Source organism: Phalacrocorax aristotelis, chromosome 17 (assembly GCF_949628215.1).
Source record: "Phalacrocorax aristotelis chromosome 17, bGulAri2.1, whole genome shotgun sequence".
NCBI classification, from domain to species: Eukaryota; Metazoa; Chordata; class Aves; order Suliformes; family Phalacrocoracidae; genus Phalacrocorax; species Phalacrocorax aristotelis.
The window spans coordinates 8,649,600-8,672,447 of NC_134292.1; the positions used below are offsets into that span (position 1 = coordinate 8,649,600).

At 52.6% G+C, this 22,848-nt stretch overlaps 1 protein-coding gene across 4 annotated transcripts in view; it reads left to right on the forward strand.

Annotated features, from left to right (window-relative positions):
* The window catches only part of ADAMTSL2 (ADAMTS like 2), a 28,196-nt gene extending 7,523 nt beyond the window's left edge, over nucleotides 1–20,673 (forward strand). For 3 of the 4 annotated variants that reach the window (XM_075111888.1, XM_075111889.1, XM_075111891.1), the window contains 11 exons: nucleotides 730–905; nucleotides 1,860–2,202; nucleotides 2,900–3,281; nucleotides 8,652–8,755; nucleotides 10,668–10,794; nucleotides 13,049–13,262; nucleotides 15,398–15,553; nucleotides 16,802–16,972; nucleotides 17,108–17,284; nucleotides 18,371–18,515; nucleotides 19,801–20,673. In XM_075111888.1, the coding sequence (XP_074967989.1) occupies nucleotides 730–905; nucleotides 1,860–2,202; nucleotides 2,900–3,281; nucleotides 8,652–8,755; nucleotides 10,668–10,794; nucleotides 13,049–13,262; nucleotides 15,398–15,553; nucleotides 16,802–16,972; nucleotides 17,108–17,284; nucleotides 18,371–18,515; nucleotides 19,801–19,919 (2,114 nt within the window). In that variant the 3' untranslated portion in view covers nucleotides 19,920–20,673. The remainder of the gene's footprint in view (nucleotides 1–729; nucleotides 906–1,859; nucleotides 2,203–2,899; nucleotides 3,282–8,651; nucleotides 8,756–10,667; nucleotides 10,795–13,048; nucleotides 13,263–15,397; nucleotides 15,554–16,801; nucleotides 16,973–17,107; nucleotides 17,285–18,370; nucleotides 18,516–19,800) is intronic. The other variant, XM_075111890.1, reaches the window with a different exon arrangement.
* The last annotated feature ends 2,175 nt before the right edge of the window (nucleotides 20,674–22,848 follow it).

Here is a 22,848-nt window from a genome sequence, read left to right on the forward strand (position 1 = left end):
GTGCCGGATCACGGATAGCCAAGTGACTTCACCTCTCTTGTGATTCCCCGTAATCTTCTCCTGCTTGGGGAATGTGCAATGGCCACATGACAGCAGCACCAGGGAGGTGTGAACTACATGTTGCCCCACTGAAGTGTTGGTGGCCACACCATCCACCTCGCGATGGAGATGGCAGAGCCACTCAGGAGGAGCGTGGAAAAATCTGGGCTTGCACAAGAGAAGCACATTTGCTACCATCATCCTCTGTAGCCTCAGAGGCTCGTGGCTCTGTGCAGGAAGGCTTGAATGAAAAAGGCTTGATTTAGTACAGTTCCTGGGCTAGATCTGGGTGATCTGCCTTGGGCCACTGCTGGGTTGGGTGGCATCAGCTCAGTGCTCCCCAGGAGGCAACTCCTGTGGTTGGCCATCTGATAGTCTGCTTATTGTCTGTAGAGCTGTGGCTATTAAATGCTCATGCTGTGCTAGAGCCAAAAGGGTGAGAGGCACTGTGGACTACTGTAAGCCACGTACCCAGGAGCCTGCAATGTAGAGGGACACATGCCCCACAGCTTTGGGCGCGTGATTGTATGATATGTTGGAAATAGGTGACATACGCATTGTAATGTCAGAGAAACACTTGTTTTATGACTGTGACACTCTAATAATTTGGCCCCCTGAATGAACAAGTGGCAATATTGCATATCTTTGCTCTTATATGCAATGGCACTGATTTTTCTCTCCCATTTGAAGCTGTGGCTGATGAAGCCGGGTACTATTTCTTCAATGGGAACTACAAAGTTGACAGTCCGAAAAACTTCAACATTGCAGGCACGGTGTTCAAGTACCGCAGGCCCATGGATGTTTATGAGACCGGCATAGAGTATATTGTTGCACAAGGACCGACAAATCAAGGGTTGAATATAATGGTGCGCTTTGACTTTTCAAGTTTATAAGGCTGGGGGTGATGGGGAAGGGAAAAAAATCTATGTTGGATTGAGGAAGGGGTGGGCATGGGAGCACAGTCCTGCCATGGTTCCCCAGCTTTCCTGGGCAGCTTGAGGAGGGGAGTGGGAGCAATGACTGTGCCCAGTTCCTTGCCTGAACCTATTTCATTCGCTTCAGTGCTCTCAGATGCAGGCAGGGCTGTGAATAACAAACGTGGGCTTGGTAACCCCTCTCTGCGGGGAGAGGATGCCTCAGGCACTGCCGAGGGGTTTCTCTTCTTCTCCATGGCATTTTTAGCCAAGATTCCTGGCAGGAAAAATAAAAATAAGAAATTGTGCCAGATAGCTTAGAAGTGCACAAAACTTAAACCCCAACTCTTTCTTGAAAGCAAACCATCTAAAAACAGGCATATGAAGAAAAGTAATTTAATTTTTCTTCTGGGCAGTCAGCCAGAGCCCAGCTCCTGCCATCTTCCATGTAGCCCTGGGCTCCTCTGGAGGGGGGAGGGATGGTGCTTGGGTGCTTATAAAGCATGGGACCAGTAAAAGATTTTGTAGTATCAGCCCTGAGTCTCCATCCCCAGTGGCGATGTAGTAGCTGAAAGGGTGTGTGTGCATGCTCCTCATTAACCAGAAAAAATGAGCTTGCAAGGATGGTCAGTAACTTCTGCAGTGGCTTTCCCAGGTCTCTGGTTGCTCAGCAGAAGAGGAGGGAGTGTGACCAGTCCCTGAGCTGGGGCTAATCCCCAGGGCAGCACTGCCAAATAACCTTTGGAAAATTGTGCTGAGCTCCAGTTGTAAGGAATTGGCAATAAGATGGAAACCAGATTGGAAATAGCAAAGGAGATGCTCACCAACTGTCAAACCCAAGATGAATCACAAGCTTTGTGTGCCATATACTCATTGCATCTACTAATAATTTAATTTGTTTGCTAGGTCTGGAATCAAAATGGCAAGAATCCATCCATCACATTTGAATACACCCTCCTGAGGAAGCCACACTCAAAAAATCTGCAGCCCATCTACTACACCTTCTCTGAGTCAGAGAGCGAAGAAAGCAGAGAGTTTGATGGAGACGTGCCATTGGGTTTTATCCAGCACAATGCAACCTATTTTGGGAAAATCTCCAGGGAACGGATAGACTTGGAGAACCAGGTGTTTGGAAGGCAGGACACGGAGGAAGATTTAAACTTGAGCAAAGGTCAGGAAACCAATGAGGTCTATGAAAGAGCAGAAACAATTGACTGTGAGCCAAAACTGAAGGGCAAACAACCCCAAGGTAAGGAGGAGACTTGGGCCTGACTGTTCTGCTTCTCAGAGCTCTTGTTGAGAAATGCTCTGTTTCTACCTCTAGTGATTCTGCTGGTTTGTGTTTTGGAAATCTTGGAAAGTTCTTTAAAACATCTCTGCTCATAAATCCTCTTTGCCCTTCAGGTTCTGGTTTCTGGTGGGTGGGGGGGTGGCCATGGGTAAGGTCTCCCTGCCAGTGCCCTGCCATGCTTTGCCTCATGCCAAGGAGAGGAGGGAGCCCTGGGTACATAGAGGTCCCCATCACAACCTCTTCTGTCACCTCCCACTTCTGCTTAGCCCCCAGCAACCTCCTTCCCACTCCAGTCCCTTGGCCATCCCACCACCAAACTGCCTTGAGTGCTTTCCCAGCATGGCTGCATGGGCTCTGGGGCCAGGAGGGCATCTTCCTTTCTGAGCTCTGCTATTGCTTGGGGCAGTGCTGGCAGGTGCTGAGCTCTCCTCTGGCTGTGCGATAGTAGGATGGGACCCACAGAGCTGCATACCCTTCCAAAAAGGGTACAACCCCATGAGATTCCCCCTCTCCAAGACCCTAGCTCCTGCCTCTGGCCTCCCGGGTGGCTGCTCAGGCTCTGGTGTGTCCCTGCTGCTCTGGGCTGCTTTCGCCTCCCAGCCTGAATGCATTTTGTGGTTGTCACTGTTGTTTCCCCCTGTTGGCTCCAATCTAGATTCAAACGTAACCAGGTCTACTTACCAGACAGACCATGACGACAGAGACTTCGACCCCAGGTTGACCTCCAGGGAATTCCTTTCGGAGAATGCCATCACGGACAAGCTGCTGGACAAGACCTCGGACTCGAAGGAGTTGATGCTCAACATGACCATGAACAGCATCTTTGCCCAGGGAGACCCAATCAACTCTGTGGGGTCACACATTGACAGCCTCTATGTTGACTACGAGGACACTGATGGTATTGTGACCTACACCATTAATAGCACCTACATGGAGCTGAGCAACAGCAAAGCCATCAACACGTCTGCAGAGACACCGTTTTCAAATGCCACTGTCACCATGACCAGCCCTCAAGGGAACAGAACCCACAAAGCAAGGTAGGACACATGTCTTTAACTATAGTCAATCCTATTTGTTGCTATTCTCCACTCATAATAGCCCTGTAGTCAATGCAGACCCATTGCATGGTTTTTATCTGCTTTGGAAGTCAGAAGGTAAGTGGGGGTAGGCTGATGTATGTGAAAGCTTTCTATTGGGGGTTAATTTGGAAGGAAGGGCCAGAGGTTTGGGAGCAAAAAGTCAAGAGAGTATTGAAGCAAGAGGAAATCCCACGGCCCTCCTTAGTGGGGATGTTGGCAAGTCCATGCTGATGGCTGTGAGCTTGTGCATTACTCTGCCTGTCATAGCTCATTATCAGAGCCATGGCCATAAAGAAGCCTCTGCCTTTCATCTTCTCTTGATGCTCTGCTCTGATTCCCCGGCCCCTTCCTCTGAATTCTGATGCAGCAGAAGTTGGTCCTGGCCCCTTTTTACCCACCCTGTTGACTACCACCCATGATCCTCCTCACTTGTGTTGGCAGGAACATGCTTCCAGCAGCTCCTAGGCATGGCCCTGCCTGCTTAACTACTGCTGGAGAGGCAGAGAAAGACAAGAGGAGCTCTTCTGTAGAGCCTTCAGAAATAGCCTGGGTTTGCTACCTTGATGGATGCAGAAGCAGTGCAATTAGTCAGTGCTTTGACAAGACTATCAAAAGCTCTCCAGTGGCAGCCCATTGATTAGGGCCGTCGCTTCAGGATTCCTTGAATGAGTGATTTGGAGTGGTAGTGTTGTAAAATGTAGTGGGAAGGTAAAAAAAAAAAAAAAGCTTAATATATCTTCAGCAGCAGAATTAATCCAGGCAAGGATGGGCTGGGTGAAAGGAAATCTCAGGACAGTGCTTGTCCACAAGCATGTGTCTAGGGTGTCTTGGGGTACCCTAGGGCTCTCTGGGGAGCAGCTGCAGATTAAAGCAATCTGTGGATAGCTGGAGCTGAAATCAGGGCCTGGGGAGTCATCCAGGTCCCAGACTCACAGCTGTGGATTTGGGTCCTGCCATGTACCCCCATGGCTTGTTTGGGGCCTGTGGCACCCAAACCTCCCCTGTGGGTCTCCTCCTGGCTCTGCTGCTTTTACTCTTCTGTCTCCCAGTCTTCACCACCAGTAAAACATGGGTTATGATGCTGAGCTTCAGAAGATGTGAAACACTGAGCAGATGCTATCTGGTTATAGGTAGCTGTATTTACCCAGAACTTACACTAGCTTATGCTAAAGCAGCTTATGCTAAAGAAAATGCCCATGCAGCCAAATGTATCAACAAACTTAATGATAAGAACATTAAAACATTGCCAAAGGCTTGAGTCTGTCATCTTTTCTTGTGGCTTGGCTTGGAAACTTTGCCTTCAGCTGCCAAAGCAGGCATTTCATTAGCACTCTGACAGGTGAGGGCAGTGCTGTCAGCTCCCCTGCCTTGTTGCACCATGGGGGCGAGGAAGGGGGCTGCCCTGCCCCTTGGGGCTCATCTGGTCCCTACCACGCTTCCTGGGTGGCCTTACTGGCACCCTGTACCCACATCTCTCCCCCAGTAGCTCTTAAAGGAGTGTGATGCTTTCTCTACCTCCCGGGAATACAAGGGGCCTCTACATGCTTTGAACTTCAGAGCAGCTTGGCCATTACAGGTTAATCACAAAAGACCATCAGTGGCTCCAGTGCAGTTTCTTGTGGTACTAAAACACTCCTTGTCCTATCCCTGGCTGCCCCTCTAACTGAAGGCACAGGGCAGGGATTTAAACCCCTTCTTGGAGGGACACCCAACATTGCCACTTTTTTTCTCCCTCCATTCTTCCCTTGCTTGTTCAACAGTGTTCCCTCTTATTGCCCCCACTCTAGAATAAAATATGAACTTTTCACATCTAAATGTTAATATCAAAAAAAGCTATTTAGTTCGGGTTTTACACTAGCCAAAAGGCTGCATCCAGGCCCAGCTGGGGCTGTAGTCTGGGCTCGAGGGATGCTCAGCTCCTCCCTGGCTGTGGCAGGCTGGGCTCAAGGGACTGTGCAGGGTGGCTGAAAGGCCAGTGGAGGCAGACATGGGGCAGCTGGGGTGCAGGAAACATGCCCTTTGGAGGTATGTCATGTTATAAAACACAGTAGGGAGGGGGGAAGGCAGCAACACAACCTGCAGTTTGTTTCAAGAGGCTTCACCCACCGCATGGAGGCATTGCTCTCCACTCCGGCAGTCCAGAAAGTCCCATCATGTCATTAACAGTTAGAGCATCTGCATGTGTGGGCACTTGTGGAGGGAGAGATGGGCATGTCTGCAGGCTCGGGGTCCAGCTGTTCTGCCACCAGTGCAGGGACAGGCAATCCTTCTAGGGAATGGGGCAGGAGGGACTGTGTCAGGACAGCCTGTGTGTGCCCAGGCCTTTATCCCTTCCCCCAACTTTTTTATTTATTACTTCAACCCCAGCTGCAATTGTAATGCTCATCACTAATTTGTGTCTCCTGGGTGGGAACGATGGATGAGGAGCCCCAGCTCAGCTCGCTGAGGCCAGGGTAAAGCTCCTGTTGGCACCCAACACAGCAGGATAAAGCCAATACTGGCAGCAGGTGCCGTTTTGGGTTTGGCGTGTCCTGGGCAGGGTGCTGGAGCATGAGGCATGTGAAGAGCATTGGACTTGTTTCTCCAGGAGAAAGGGTGGTGGAGGGGACAGCCAGCAGCTGCACCAAAGTGAGTGGCAATGGGGCACAAGGGAAAATCTCTTGCCCTGTGCTTGTGCCCTGTCCTGGCACAAGGATCTCCATCCTTGGAGATGGGCAGACCTGGACTGTGCAAGGCCCTGTGGGACCCAGTCTCTTATTGGGATTGACCTAGTTCTGGGGACAAGCTTGGACTTGAGACCGCCCAGATCCTTCCCAGGCTCAGTCTGGGATGGACAGTGGCTTTTTGCTCATTTTCATTCCCTGTCAATGAACAAGCAAGGGAGGATCATCCCCTTGCAGACTCTAACCAGCCAGTGTGTACATGCAGAACAGTGTTGGTTAGAGGTGGGACATTTTATTTCTTTCTAAACTATTGTAGTTCTTAGTGTGGATGGAGTTACCCAGTTATAGGAGCACCTTGCACCAGCAAGGCATGTTATCTTTCCTTTCTGGGAGCAAGCCCTGCTGGTGTGGGAATGGGCCTTTGTGCTGTGGTAGGGATGCAGTGCTGCTTTTCCTCTCCTGGAGTAGATAAAGTCGTCCCGTGGCATGCCAGGGCAGATCCAGGCACCCTTTGTCCTTCATCCCATGCCCATGCTGCGGTATGCAGCCAGGGCTGATGCTGCAGCAGGAGCCATGAGTTTCCCCCTTTGCTTAAAAACAAATGAAACACAGAAATGTGAGCCCAGGGACTCTGGACATTGATTTGTGGTGTTTGTGTGCACTTGCTAGGGTTATTATTCTTCTATGGGGACCATTTTGGGAAGACAGGCAGCCCAGACCTCAGCTGCGGGTGAGGGACTGGTGCAAATTTTTATTGCTTGCTTGAAAAGCAGAAGCAAAGTATAGTCAGGGAAGAAAATACTTGACTTTTATAATAAAGCTTGTAATAAAAAGAAAAAAAAAAGTAAAAGAAAAGAGGAAAAACCCACCAGCTTTGTAGAACAATGTGCCGCTGTTTGTACTTTGAGGAGAACAATATGACAGTTTTATCTTTTCTTGAAAGGGTGAGAGAGCTAAATGCTGCCATATGACCAAATGTCTGATTTATCTGGAAAGAACTTATCCCTGTGACCTCGTTACGCATAGAAGCCCTTTATTTAGGATGACATATGTTAAAGGGACACTGTTGAAAGGTTTTCTGTCCTCAGATGTAGTATAAAGTTTATTTTGAAGCTTACCTTCGCCTTTCAAGGGAGAGGAATCCTGGTCACAGGATAACTTGGTGTTTGTTTGGTGCCTCTGAGACCAAGGTGTAGACAGGGGGATCTAGCTAATACCCTGCTTTCCAGGCAAATTAAAGTTCAAAACCCAGATGCTGACTCTGTTTTAATGGATCTTCCCTGAAACTGTCATCTTGTGAGCCCTCTCCTGGCTGGGTGGCAGCAGGCAGCACACCGATGGCAGCCGGGGCTGAGCCGTGATCAGGGGCTGATGCGGGTCCCCAGGCAGAGCTGTTCTGGCAAGATAAAGCACTATTTATAGCGAGCCGAGGTGGTTATTTTTCCGCAAAAAATAGTCACATTCATTTCAGTTCCATTTCAAACGCAGGAAGCGACCACTTGCCAAACTGACAGAGGCAAAATCAACAGGGGAAAATGAGATTGTTGTTGTTTTTAATTCTTCTGGAGGCTCAGTGCTGGCGGTGGAAGGTGGGTGGGTCTGAAAGGAAACGGCTGGATTCTCAACAGTGTCCTTTTAAAGGTTGATTTGATAGACTGGACCTCAACTTCTTATGAACAACTAAATAAGGCAATTTCAGAGCTTCTGCTGCCTAGAAATCATACAAGCTGCATATCTCGCCAGGCCAGAGACAACTGGATGTCAGGATACAACCTTGTACGCTATTTCAGTGTAGCCGTTTCAAGGGTTTGAACAAAGGTATGAGAACAGAATTGAAGCCTTTTGTTGTAAAGGTGCAGTATCCCTGACATGTTACAACCTTACAGCATGTAGGATGCACTGAACTGGGAGAAGCTGTTTTTCTTGCTTTGACAAATGCTTTTTCGTACACCAGGCTGACTCCGTTACTCTTTTCCCGATGACATTATGTGTTTGAGCACAGGGTGGATATAGAGATGCAAATTACCTATCTAAAATAAACCCAAACAAAATAAGAGTGGCAAAAGCAGCGGGTAGGCAAATGGCATGCCTTGGTGTTTAAAAGCAATGTGTGCTTCAAGAAGCAAGTTTATAGACTCCTGTGCCATGTGTAGGCTTTCGGAAAGAGTGAGCTGCTGAGATTTGAGCAGCCGAAAGCTCTGCCGTGTTGAGCAGCACGAGTCGGCGTGCCCGGCCCTGGAGACGCAGGGGAGGAGATACTGCACCTTTAGTCGCTGTATGCCGAGGGCCAGGTGTATTTGAGCAGAAAATGCAAACTTTGTTAAATTCTGAACTGTTTCTACTTGTGGGTATTTTTATCCCATTCTCTCTATTTCTAGACAGTGGAAGCTCTGCCTCTAACCGGGCTGGGGATTCTACTTGGGGCTCAGGACAGGTATGTTGTGAAACAAACCAAACCGATTAAAACAAAAAAAACAAACCCCAAAAAATGAGAAAAACCAAACCCAACCGCCAAACAAAGCAAATCCCCTCCCAAACCCAAACCCAACCGAACTGCAGCCTGCTGGCAGATGTGTGTGTCTGACGTGGCCTATCACCGCTCGCCTTGTAAATGCCGTTTTGTTTTGTTTTGTTTTTGTTTTTTTTTGTGTTTGCTTATCGCTAGAAACAGATTGAAGTTGTTAAGAAAGGGCCAAGGTGTGAGTGCTGCTGACATGTACAGGTGGAAGCTTTCCTCCCATGAACCCTGCAGCTCTACATGTACCACAGGTAGTTATAAGAAGCAGCCAAATTCTGCACAACTGCTGAAATCACCTGGTGTGTGAGTCACTTTTATATCTGTTAGGGATGGGAAGGACCTGGTGATGCGTAGGGGATCTCGCAGTCTCTGGAGCTGGTTTAGCACAACCCTGAATCCCCCTGACCCGGGTGCAAACACAGGGACAGGAGCCGGGGCACATGGCGTGCAAAGCCCACCAACCTTGCGGGCGCGGCAGGGGCCAGGCCTTGGTGACCACTGTGTCCATCATTCAGTAAAACACTCTCCCTCGGGGAGCTCTGAACGTCTCCTTTGCTTCCCAGCCCAGTGGGGATGTGCTGGGGCTCGGCAAGATCCCCAAACCTGTGCTGAGTCTCAGCACATTGCTGCTTTTTTCTCTCTCCTTCCCCCACCTTTTTTGACTATTCAGAGGGGTTTGAAAAGCTCAGCTGCTTCCCCACAGAGGGAAATTTTGAAGATTCTTCAGCTCTGGCAGGAAACAAAATAGCATTTGGCTTTTTGATTTTGTTTTGTTTCTCCCACTCCTTCTACCCCAGAGCCTGATCTCAGCGGCGAGGGTGTAAATCTGGAACAGTGATGTAGATGCCAGGGATATCAAAACAGAGCCTGTATTCTTTTTGCCTAAGTTCCTCCTTTTTGACACCTCCCACCCCCCCGAAAAGCTTCAAGCCCCTTGATGTCTCTCCTCCTTTACCCCTTGGTTAGGGGGTTGTGGCCCCTACGAACCCATCACTTGTGATGAAGGATGCGTGTGGGTTGTGCGCTCGCCTGCACTGCTCCCCAACGGCACCGTCCCTGAAATAATCCAGATCCTGCAGTGCTTCTGGAATTAGAAAGAAGGAAAAAGTGGAGGGAGGGGGGCAGAGGAGATTGCAATCTAAGGGACATCTCTTAAAGGAGTAAATGCAAGGATTTTATTTTTTAAGCATTTGTTCTTGTCCAGCAGACACATCCCCCCAGCGTGCTGGCAGCAGGAGCTTTGCAAGCCGTCCCTTTCCCCGGGATCTCGTCAGCCACGTGTTCTGGGACATTTTTAACTTCTTTGATTCCCTCTGAACAAATTTCCCCCTTGACTGGGCCAGGCTGCTCTGCCCTGGTTTGCAGCTAGCAGAGAGAGGTTTTACTTAAATTTCTCCTTTCTCATTGCCTTTTCTTAATGACATATCGCAGAGAAGCAATACCATGTCAAGAGCTGTAGATCTTTTTTAGTTTCATGTAAACCATATGTTCCCGAGAGCTGCAATTCTTGTTACCTGTAGCCAGAGCAGCCTCCTGGTCCCCAGCCAGGTCCCAGAATGAGCTTCACAACATTTACTCTGGCACGGCAGGCTGCGGGGGAAAAGGTCTCGGTCCGACGATACTGGCTGCCTGTGCTTTCGGTGGGGGAGCAGGAGGGGCAGGTGCCTCCTTTCAAAGCCCCCGAGAGCCCACCCTTGTCCCAGAGCACTGGGAGCATCTGGGGGCACCCGGGCACAAAGGGGGTGTAATGCACATAGAGAGTGGGTGGATGGTGCGGGTTGGGGACTGTTTCCCGTCGCCTCCACCCACGAGCTGCTGATGGCTGCGAGGCGGAGGGAGATGCCGAGCAGACTAACTGCCCTGAGCGTTTCCTATAAAAATGTGTTAGTCATATATTGATCTTGGTGGCAAGCCCTGGCAGGGGTGGCCGTGCCTGCCTTTGGAGCCGGCCAAACTCAGCCACGCTGCCCGTGTTGGCCACCGCAGTCCTCCCCTCCCGGCAGCATCTGCCCCGCAGGCCAGAAAGTTGGGCTTGCTGCTTTCCACCGGGAGGAAGTTTTAGAAAACACAGCTTTAAAAAAAAAAACAAAAGAGAAATAAGAGTTTGGATGTCAAAATCACCAAGCATCCTCTGTTGTGTGTGTGTATTCTCTTTGAAACTAGGAGTGATGTCCACATATGCTATGTGTGTTCGCTATGATGGGATCGAAGTGGATGATACGTACTGTGATGCCATGACCCGTCCTGAGCCCGTCCATGAGTTCTGTGCTGGGAGAGAGTGCCAGCCAAGGTACCACCTCGACAGGGAGCTCGTGGGGGGCTCCACGCTTTCTCAGCTGTGGATGTATTTGTGGGAGGGGGTTGGCATGGATTTGGTGGGGGGAGGCAGCAGGGATGGCCCGTAGTTCCTCTGTCCTCCTTCCCTTGTTGCATCTGCCTGGGCTGCACCAGGGCTCGGCAAGACTTTCCTCCTGAGTGCTTTAGCTCAAGCTGCCAGGTTAAAACTTCTGTAAATCCTGGCAGAGTTTGCATCTGCGGCTCCCATCGAGTCCAGCTTCTAACAATGCAGGCAGTATCCTGCTCTGGCCAGCGAGCGGAGGAATGTGTGCGTGAACTGGGAGGAGGGGCCGGGCTTGCAAACTGTGCCACGGATCCGATTCTCCGGTCCCTTCAGCATCCTGAACATCGCTGAGGTTTGCTCGTATCAGGGCAAGAGCCGGTGCAGAGGGGAACCTGTGCTGGACGTCCTTCAGAAGGTTTCCCTTCTGATGCAGTTCTTTATCCAAAAAGCATGACCGCAGTCCAGAGCCAGGCTGTGCGGCTCGGAGCAGCTCCGCTGCTGGTCTGTAACCCGGGGCGTGCTTGTTGGAAGGTTTGCAGGTAACAGCAGTTGTGGGCAGGGCAGACTGGTGTCTGTCGAAGGGAGGAGGACTGTGATGGTGTCAGACTACAGGCAGGGCAAAGGGAGAAGTAAAGCTCTCTGGTGCGTGCCCTGGACGGATGCCACTTGTGAATGGTGCAAAGCAAGGCTAGAGTGATGCCAGGGACCAGGTATGGCACCTGGTCCCTGGAGAATGCTTGCTTTTGCCTCAGGTAATTGCGAAGGAGGAGGGAGGAGGAAAGCACGTGCCCTTTGCAGTGTAAGATCTCGCTGAACCTCGCACGTTAAGGCTGAAAGCCTGGGCAGGCTGCAATTGAGGCAAGAAAAATGTGGGGAGGTGGATGGTGCTACTGCTGGGAACATACCTGCCCTGTAGATACCTTGGGAACTTTAATCTCTATTTGCATTAACTTTGTAATTTTTTTAGCACTGGTATAAGGGCTATTTTCATGCTTAGATTATCCCACTGGTCTTTTATAAAGCTGCCCCTCCTGAAAATTGTGCTGCTCCAGCTCCATGGGTTTGCAGTGTGAGAGAGAAGAGCTGCTCTGTGACTTACCAGTGATTGCAGCAGAGCGGTGGGTAAACCAAGGAGCTGCCGGGAGCTCAGGGCAGCCGGGCACATTCACTAGCACTCAGGCAGCCGGGATGCTGCTTGGGCTGGCAATGCTTTTCCAGCAGAAAGTGCCAAGAGAATTTTGCCTTATCTGGATGGGAAAGACCTTGGTTTCATCTCCCTTCTGAATTTAGGTGGCACCTCTGAATGCGTGACATCTTCCTGCAGCTGCTTGTTGTGCCCGGAGCCCCGCGCGGGGCATGAGGCCGGCGTGCAGCCGGGGCACGTGGCTGTCCTGCTCGGAGAGCAGCAGCAGTGGGTGGCCCCGGGGACAGCCACATGTCCAGAGGAGTTGCGATTTCAATCAGAAATTTAGCTTTTTACATTTTTTAGATTATTCTTTAATTCATAATTATTATATTACCGTAGTGTAAAAATATTGAATTTTTCTGTCTTTTCCCTTGGTTTACGAGCTGCTCTCCTCTTGCAGTGTCAGGGCAGTAGTGGCAGGAGACAGTAAGGGTCGGGCAGTGTCTCAGGGCAGATCCCAGCTCGTCCAGCCCATCGCATGAGGCTAACAGAGTTAGGCTGATGGCAGTACATGAACATCTGTCCCGCTGGGGCACAAGCAGTGTGACACATTTGTGCGATGATATCGCTGGAATTTGCAACGTGATGGACAGTTGTGCCCTCTCTGTCCTTTAGCTGATCGGGCAAAAAAGTGCAGTCAAATGTGGGCAAAAAGCACGGCAGAGAAACGTGCTGGCACGTGTGGGGTTGCAGCGGGGGAGCGCGCAGCCCGTGGCTGACAAACGCTCAGCAGCAAGCACACCGGTCCAGGCCTTGCCATGCTGGCGCCTTCTTCCTCTTGTCTATCTGATTTTAGCATCTGCTGCTGCGGGCATGAGCTTAGGTCTGCTGGGTGAAACGGCTGCCTGTTAATACATCCCATCCTGTGGGAAATCCTCCTGCATGCTGGCAGCCTGGCTACAGCTCATTCCCATTGCAGCTGCCTGCCTCCGGCTGAGAGCAGGTGGGGTGTTCCCATGGGGTGCCTCAGCCCAGGTCCAGCCGTGCCCGACGCGATGGCCTCTCTTGCCTCCGCAGGTGGGAGACGAGCAGCTGGAGCGAGTGCTCCCGCACCTGTGGGGAGGGCTACCAGTTCCGCATCGTCCGCTGCTGGAAGATGATCTCTCCGGGATTCGACAGCTCTGTCTACAGTGACCTCTGCGAGTCCGCTGACATCACCCGGCCGGACGAGCGCAAGGTCTGCAAGAACCCAGCCTGCGGGCCCCAGTGGGAGATGTCGGAGTGGTCCGAGGTAAGTCTCCGGGGATTGCTGGCCTGGCAGTGCTGAGGGCGAGCACACCTGCCTGCGTTTCTCCATTCCTTCTCCAATTGAAACTCGCCCGTGCCATCAGAGACTGCGTTTTAGGATGCTGGCTGCAGTTGTTGCATGTGGACCAAAACGCACCAGTGATTTTTACTTTTTTATCCCTAAAATTAAGTCTTGGGTCCCCTCCAGGATGGGGAGGCCACTGCCATCGGCCACTCAGTCTTTGACTGCACATAAGGTGCTGGCATTGCCCACCGAGGCAGGGCAGGAGCCCGCAGCTGAGATCGTCCCGCCGCTACTTGCTTGGCAGCCTCTTTACCCCACGGTACAATGTGGCAGGGAGGAGATCCCACCTCACGTGTCATTCACATTCCCATAAGCTTCCCTTCCTCACCTCTAATTTCATGGCACCATGTGGAGAATTAAATCTTTTCCTAGCCGTGCCTTAAGCAGATCCCTAAAGCAGCTGGAAGGTGCTTTGGGGCGGTGCAGTGCTGCTCTTGCTTTAGCTCATTGGTTTGCTTGGGAAAACCTGTGGAAGGATTTGTGCCCCTGAATTCATTTCCAGGCACGGCCAGTGCTCTGCCGTGTTGCTTGCAGGCATAAACCCATGGAAACGACCAAACCAGTGCCCCTTCCCTGGGGAGCTGGGGCTGGTCTCCAAGCTCAGGTAGCTCAGGAGTGAGTCCCCTGGCTGCCACCGGTGCTTCACTGGATTGACAGTCGTGGTGCAGGGAGAGCGACCCACCGTGGCTCGCAGTGAACGTATAAAACACATAGAGGGGTGTAAGTATGCCCCCATGCCTTGCTAGGAAATAGCCCTGCCTATTCAATGTCTTCTGGAAGCAGGCGTCCATGGGGAGAGTGAGATTTCATGTCTGTGTCCGTCTCCGAGCTTGCCCAGGGTGCCGCTGCCAGCCCCCCGCGCTGGCGACGGCTGCGCACGGAGCGTGGCGTTTGTGCCCTGGAGCCCGCCCTCTGCAAAGGAGCAAATGTCGTTCCCGCTCCCAAATCAAGCCCAGACCCCTTCTAAGCAAGAGCAGGCTGAGTTCTGAGCCCAGCTGTCTGTGGGTGCAAGCCTGCCCCGTGGTTTACACCACGAGGGATCATACTTTTCTTCCTGTGAGGCTCCCAAAATGCTTCTTGGTCATAATTTAAACATCTCTTTTCCTCTTCAAGCTGGGGTGAGTTGTTTCCCTCAAGCCGATGGAGGGGCTGGTGTGTTCCCTGGTGTTGCAGGATGTTTTGACTTTCCCAGCTGGGTAGAGAGGAGCTCCCAGTGCACGTGCTGGCACGTTATTTTGACTGGCGTAGCAAACCAGAGTGACTTATTTTACAGAAATCCATATTCTCCTCCAGCATGTGTCAGGGACAGATTGCTTGAGACAGTCCTGGAGTAGTTCGTTCTTAGCCAGCAGCAAAGCTAATCTCATTTGGATCCCATCTGAAGCAGGGTGCCAAGTTGGCTGGGGAAATAGGCATTAAAAAAAAAAAAAAGCACATTTCAGAGATCTGAGGATTAACATATCAGCGCGGTGTGTCTGAGCACTGTGCTGTTGACACTTTTCCCTGCTTTACGTTATGCATGGAGCAAATGTGTGTATGTGAGACTGTAGTAACTCAAATCCAGTTCTAAATAATGTCACAGGGATGCACGGTGCCAAATTTATCCACAGCATAAAAATCTCAGTTGTGCGGTTTGGGGAAAACAATCTCCAAAGAGGTGGAAAGGAGCTGGCTGTTCCTGGGAAGGAGGTGAGGGAGACCTCGCCCCATCTCTAACCAACAGCTAAAACTTTTCAGCTCAGATCAAGCATTTTTGGTGCCTTGGGTTTTCATCCTCTGGCATCACCTGGCAGAGAGCTTGCTCAGCACCCTGGCAGGATACAGCCCTCCTGCACCTTAACCTGACTGCTGAAGCTGTTAGGGGGTTTGGGGGAAGAGGGGCGGCTTTGCTACCAGTTCCTTTACAGACAGTCACCTGTGCGTTGTCAGTGTGTGGTTTTTAGTGTTTCATGTTAAAAATGTAAAAAAAAATAAACAACAAAACCAACACCAGAAAGCAGGTCCCAGTTCTCCTTGCGACGGGAGCCCCTGCTGACACCGTCCCCTCCCGGCAGTGCTCAGCCCGGTGCGGAGAGCGGAGCGTGGTGACGCGGGACATCCGCTGCTCAGAGGAGGAGAAGCTGTGCGACGCCAGCGCCCGGCCCCTGGCCGAGAAGAACTGCACCGGACCACCCTGCGACCGGCAGTGGACCGTCTCCGACTGGGGACCGGTGAGACCCTGGGGTGGCCGGCCGAGCGGCCGTCGCGACCCATTGCAGCTGGCCCTGCCTGCGGGCTTGCTTGTGTCTCCAGCGCTGGGAGTTTTGGGACTGGAGTCATCCTCCCTGGCAGCTCCCAGCCCCAACAGACCCGCAGGTAGCCCACACCCAGAGTCTGCCTCAGCCCTCCTAGACCCTGTGTCACCAAAAGCCTCTGTCCTGTCCTCAGGAATTGCCCGCCAGCACGGCCACCCTGGGTCACCCTGACCGACTGCCCTGGCTCCGTGCCCGTGGCAGCGGTGGGGTTTGACGGTGTTCGCAAGCACTGAGCCTTCCTCTTCACAAGGCTCCTCCTTGCGCAGGGCAGGGATGGGCTCCTGCACTGGGGGTGATCCAGCATCCCAGGGGACCCCCCCAGCTTTCTGGCAGGTCCTCCTTGGGGCTTCTCACTTGTGGGGGACAGGGTGCAGGAGGGGTTAAACACTGAGAGATGTGGCCGAGGGCCTTAGTGGGTGACAAAATCCCCTTGTCTCTGTGCTGCACAATGTACCTTGACTGCTGATGCTTCATGCCCATAAAGTGAACCTCTCCCCTCCTTCCCCCTGCCTTTTCTTTCCCCCCTCTCCCCTCCCTTTTTCTCCCCCCTCTCCCCTGCCTTTTTCCCTCCCCTTTCCCCTTCCTTTTCCCTTCCTGCACAGTTCTGTTACAGAGACCCTGTCCATCCCTAGCTATTTTTACCCAGGTTTCGATACATTAGCATCAGCTAAAAATAAGTAGTTTCCATGACAGCGGCAGCGCTGTGAAACACCATACATCTCCACAAGAGCGGCTGCAAAGGAGCTGGGGAGCACTCACTGCCTCCACCGGCACTCGGGGCAACGCCTGCCTGGTCATCTGTGGGTGGGGAGGAATATTTGGAGCCACTTTGCCTTGCTCTCTTTGAGAGCCACCCCAGGGTTCCCTGCTCACGGTGCTTCCCCTCCTGCCTGGCCCGAGGAGATGCTGAGTTTTGCTCAGCACCAGCATGATGGGGCCACAGGATGGGTTGGCTGCGGCAGGGCTGCCCAGGGAAGGATGTGCTGAGCTTCCCCGCAGCTATTTTAAGCTGAACCCCAATGATCGCTCCGTGGTTTGGGGAAGGTGGGGCTGGGGAGGCAGCTGAGCCCCACGGAGGCATCTCAGCCCCTGTCGTGGGGGCAGGGATGGAGCCAAGCTGCCTTCCCCGCCGCTGACCGCCCGCCGTGCCCGGTGCGGTTTCAGTGCAGTGGCGGCTGCGGGCAGGGGAGGATGATCCGGCACGTGTACTGCAAAACCAGCGACGGGCGCGTGGTACCGGAGTCGCAGTGCAACCTGGAGACGAAGCCGCTGGCCATCCATCCCTGCGGGGACAAGAACTGCCCCTCGCACTGGCTGGCGCAGGACTGGGAGCGGGTAAGTGCAGCCCCCCTGGGCCAGGGGGTGCTTGGAGCAAGGGCTTGGTTTTGGGGGGTGATGGAAGAGGGGTACCCTGCATTGGGATGGACTGGGGTCTGTGGGTCCCAGCCGGCCCTGCTTGCACCCCCGCAGTGCAATACCACATGCGGCCGGGGCGTGAAGAAGAGGATCGTGCTCTGCCTGGAGATCGTCAATGGCAAGATCAAGACCCGCAACCCCACCGACTGCGACGTCGCCAAGAAGCCCGTGGAGGAAACAACATGCTTTGAGCGGCCGTGCTTCAAGTGGTACACGACCCCCTGGTCAGAGGTGAGTGAGGAGGGAGTCGAGGGCAGCTCAGGGGATCGGGGGAGGGACATGAGGGAAAATGCCCTTCCTTCAACATGCTCCTGCCCTGCGTGCGTGGTGCCCTGTCCTGTCGTGGCAAGGGCCACACCACCTGCAAAATAACCCAAGGAGATGGGCGAAGCTCTGCAGGATGCAGCCCCCAGGGGAGCGCCCGGGGGGACCCATTCGCTGCACTGGCAGCTTGGGGCAGAGCGCCTGCCCTGCCATGGTGCAGTCGGGACTGCCTGAGCTCAGGGAGAACAGGAATGAGAGGAGGTGTTTGGGGTCGTCTTTGGTGTGTTTTCTTTCTCTCTTTTTTTTCCTTCTTCCCCCTCTTAACCTGCAGCTGCTAGTTGGATGTGCGTGGAGCCTGTAGCACACAGAGGTTGGGGATGCAGTTTGCCCCAGCTCTCGACATGGTCCTCAAAGGCAGCCAGGGCTCAGTGGCCATGGGGACATGCCCAGTGAGCGTGGGCAAGGAGCTGTGAAGGGGCTGTGGCTGGCTCCCCGAAAGCCCGCTCGATGCAGCCCTCCTCATCCGTGCTCCAGGCGCCTCATTTTGTTTAGTCTTGTAAATGGTCATTGCAGCCTATAATCAGCCAAAGCAGCCCTGCTGTAATCCCAGCCTGATGAGGCATCCAAAGGGTGGCAGGCAGCGAGGGCCAGGCTCAGGAGCAGCTCTGCAAACCCACGCCCGAGGTGCTGGTGAGGGGTCCCGCGGCCCTGGGGGGCTGCAGCCACCCTGGTGTCGCAGAGCAGCGTATGGTCTGGGCCAGCTCAGTTGTGGCCCTTTGCAAAAGGCAGCAGGAGGAGGGAGGACTGCAGTGCCAGGGATGGGAGCACATCCACGTACCCCCGCGCCGAGGCCGCTGTAGGCAGCTGATGTTGCTGGCAGCAAAGACTGAGCAAGAGGCCAGCGATATAGGGCTGAGGCATGACATTCAGCCAGGGGAAGAGTCAGGGCAGGGGGGTGAATATCAGTGAGGACGTTATTTTTAAAGAGGTTCTGGCTTAGCACAGACCCCTGCAATGGCAGGGTCTTGCCTCACCCCTCTATCTGTTCCCCAGTGCACGAAGACCTGCGGCATTGGTGTGAGGATGCGGGATGTGAAGTGCTACCAAGGGAAAGACATTGTCCGGGGCTGTGACCCACTGGTGAAGCCGGTGGGCAAACAGACCTGCGACCTGCAGCCCTGCCCCACAGAGCCCCCAGGTGAGCCCTGGCAGCACCCCCCAGCATTGATTTTTTTTTTTTTTTTCTTTTTTCTCCACTGATCCCCCCAAGCAGCACCACCTAGCATCTTAGCTTCCACCAACCCCCAGTGTGATAGGCATCCCAGGGAGGATGTAAAGGGAACAGCTCTCCCTCTGTGCCCGAGTAATGAGGCACCCTGCACTGACCATATCTGGAGGTAACCCCATTAAATTAAGGGGAGAGTTCAAAAGAAGCATGCTCTGTCTGACCTTAAGATAAAAGGGAGCTTCGGAGAGCTGGCTCGGGTGCTGCTACTGTGTGATTCCAGCTAATGTCTAGGAAGTTTTGTCTGTGCCATTATTTTAATGATTTTTGGTCTCCAAATGTCCTGCAGGATTTGTAACTACCTCGTTATCTGGCTCGTCTGCTGGCTCAAAGCCCCTGTGATCTTTAGTGAACACACGGTTCTAATTCTTTAATAGGATTTGGGAATAAGGATGGTGCGGGAGAAAACCATGAAAATGGGAGACAGATTTTGCGCTGTCTCCTGGCTTGGCTCGGGCCCCGCTGGGTGCCCTCGTCTGGCCTCTCCTGCAGGGTCTGGGATGTGGCACGGTGCTTGCGAGGTGCCTTGCAGCAAGCTGCCTGCCCTCGGAGCAGCCTGGTTTCATGCATCCTAAGGATTTTAAGCAAAATATATATATACATGTATAACTGTAAATCCTATGGGTTTGAAGCAAAGTATGGCTCGGAAGGGAGCTGGGAGAGCATCACAGCAGCTTCTGCCCTCCTCCCTCTCTCCAGCAGCTCACTTGCCCCAAGCTCTTGCTGTAACGCTGCTGGATTCCTGGTCCCTTTCTCACAGAGCCTTTTTGGGGCAGAAATCATGAGTGTGTTGGGGTCACCCTGTGCCCTACCACAGGAGGCTCTTGGCTTGGGGTCAGTTCAGTGCCAGCCTTCCTTGGTGGCTCCAGCAATCCCTGGGCAGCTCTGTTTCACAGGGAAGAGCTTGAGTTTTGGGGCTGGGACCAAATAAGACTCCCCAGGCCAGGCCAGGCGTGATGAAACCTTCTCATGCTTTTGCTTAGGTTGACAATGAGATTTATGGAGAAGCTCCGTGGTGTTTTCCGGGGGATGCTCTGCCAGATATTGGAGGGGTGGCAGTTGCAGCCAGGGCGGTTTGTTGCCCAGCCCATGGCGTTTAGGTCAGGCTGTGTATGGGGTTAAAACGACCTTATGAGCTTGCAATGGCTTCTTTTCTTTTTCTTTTCCATACCGGTGCCTTTTGCCTTCTCTCCCCCAGACGACAGCTGCCAGGACCAGGCAGGAACCAACTGCGCTTTGGCCATCAAAGTTAACCTGTGCAGCCACTGGTACTACAGCAAAGCCTGCTGCCGCTCCTGCCGCACGCCCCACTCCTAGTGCCCAGGCCGGCACCCCGGGGCTGCGCCTCCCTCGCAAAGGCTCTGTATGCCATCTAGTAAGCGCTACACATCCCACAGACTGGTGTTAAGGATTGCTTTTGGGTTGTTTTTTTTTTCCCCCCACCAATGCAGAACTGCTCTCCTTGTCCCTCTCCCGTGTAGAGGAACGGTGCCGGCACGGCTCGGCTGCAGCGCCGTTACCGCTGTACATTGGTAGCCCTCGTTATCAGAGCTGTACATAAAGTCGTGTATATTTGATTCCCCCGAACTGCAGACACATGCACGTGTTTCACAAGGTGTTGTCCTTTGGGTTTCTTTCCTCTGTGCAAGTTTGGGGTTGAGGATGGGAAGGCGTGAACTCTGTGAAGTGCCAAGTTTCCCTTTGCCAAGCGGGTTAGTGCCTCTCTCCTAATTTCTCCCCGAGACCTGCGCTCTCTCGTTAGCTGCATTTAACGTGGTGGGAAGCTGATTTTCGTTTGCTAAATGAACTCAAGCCCAAGACCTTTTTTTGTAAGATGTAGGTGTATACTTTTTCAGAGAATTCTATCTTATAATCAAACGTTAGTTCCATAGTCCTTACAACCCCCCCATAATGCTGACATATTGTATATAATATGGAAACATAACTGCACTTTATATCACAAAAAAGACGTGCTCTTTTTTAATATATTTGTTTACAGACAGTGAACTTTATCCATATAATCATTAATTTGTACTCATATGTATATTTTAATAAAGTTGTCATATTTATGGTGGTATCTTGTTTTATTCTCCAGTTTGTAGTGGGTGTTTGCCCCATGTACTGGCAACACTGGAGTCACGGCAATGAACTTGCTGGTGCCTGCAGGGAGCAGAGCAGCTCTAAGTTGGGGAATTGTGGCTGCTCAGACAGTGATGTAAGGAAAAGTCCCAGCAGTGGGGGAGCTGGGGATTTTGGGATGGTTGCTCTGGGCTAGTGGCCCTTTGGGGTTATGCGTGTGGCTGTACGAACTGCAACCCTGAAGCTTCTCAGAAGCTTGCAAGGAAAGAGGTTTGACACAGTGCCAGCAAGAAAAGGGCCTTTCCATGCTCCCAAGGGCAGTTAGTGCTCCATGTTTCTGTGGCGAAGACTCACAGGCCAGGCCAGAGGCTCTTTAGCACCCCCCATACTAGCATGTACCCCAGTTGCTGCTGCATTACTCCCCTCAGCAGCAGGGAAACGTCCTGCACCTAGGTGAAAGCTTTGCAAACAGCTCCCTGTTTGAAGATGCAAGGGACAAAAATGTCAGCCTCAAAACCCATGTCAAAGTAGTTTATTTATATTTTTTTTAATTTTATTTTTCGCTGTTTCCCCCCCCGCCCCCGCCGCCCCCCATGATTCCCAAAGTCCTGTACAACAGATCACCAGGTGAAAGGTTAGTGTAAGCCAACCATTTGCTTAGTTTCCAAGCTATGGGGGAAGGAAAAATAGAAAATAGGAGGGCTGGCAAGAGAAGTACGGTCACGAGAGATGCGAAGGACAGGAGGGACTCGATGCATGGAAACAAACCCCGGTGAAAACTGTACGCAGGGGTGCAGCCACCGGCCCCCAGGACACGGCTCCTGGGACACGGCACCCCAGGGACCAAGCCTAGAATATTAAACATGTACAAAAACCAAACCCAGCCCCCTCCCCCGCAAACAGAAACCCCCGAGAAAGTCAAAGATACTAATTTGCAAAGACTGACTTGTACTTCAAAAGATTTCCTGTAGAATTAAAAGACCTCACGGTTAGAAGTAAAATATCCAGCTGGGCTGCAAACAGTGTTTGGGAGCCAATGGGGCTGAAGCAATGGATTTTTTCTTCCCATTGCATCTTTAAAAAGGAAAGCTGACCCAGAGCGCAACGCTGAGGCCATTAGAGTCTCTTTGCAGCCAGTCCATCTTCCGCTGTGACTGAGCCAACTGTCCCCGAGTCCACCGCGATGCTTTTACCTTGAATAATGCACAATCCAGGAGAAAGAGGGTGTTTTGTCAGACAAACTGGGAGTATTGCAAGGTTGGAGAGGAGGAATCGAGACAGCCAGGAGAAACCAGAGCATGAGAGCCCCCACGTAGGCACTGCTGCAATGAATGATTACTCCTCCCAAAGCACTGAATTAACCAAATGGCTTTTTTGCAGCAAGTTCAGTGCCGAGGCACACGCTCGGTGGCTGGCTCCGTGCCCGCTGCTCTGCCAGCACAGCCCTGGCCGGATCCAGGGTGGCCGGCGGAGCTGGGGCAGAGCCGGTGGCGCAGTCCCAGCCAGGCTGCCCAGCCGTGGGAAATGGCATGGGGAAAAGATGCAAAAGAGGTGGCTTTGCCTAAACTAAATCTAAAGTGTCTTGACACATTCCTGGATGGGGAGAAAAATGCATGTTAAGATGTGCACTGGGGAGGGGGGTGGACAGATACACAGTCACGCTCTTGCTCGCCCAGTAGGGCAAATCCTCGATTAGAAATGGTGTATGGCATTATTTGGAGCGGGGACACTCCTTAGTCAGAGAAGGGGGCTATGGGGTATATTTCTCCATCCGAAATCATGTTGTGTGTTATTTCCAAGGCCAGGTAATGCAATGCTTTTGCAAACCCTGCCAGCCCTTCTCCACTGGGGGGGCCTCGGAGCCGCTCCAGGGGCTCCAGGGGCAGGGGCAGGCTGTGTACCCACGGCCATCCTAGCCCTGAAGGAACTGCGCCTGTCACCCAGGAATAAATGCCAGCTTGAGGAGTGAGACCGCCTGGGGACAGGGCAGGGCTGTGCACAGGCACACACGCGCACGGCTGCAGTACGGAGCGGTGCAGGAGGGGTGGCAGAAGGGTGGGCAACAGCAGGCCTGCTTTGCTATAGGACCGCGGGGTTGTATGCACGTGTGTGTGCACTACGGCCAGGAGCAGTTGGCTGCAGTGTGCCCCCACGACATGGCAGAAGA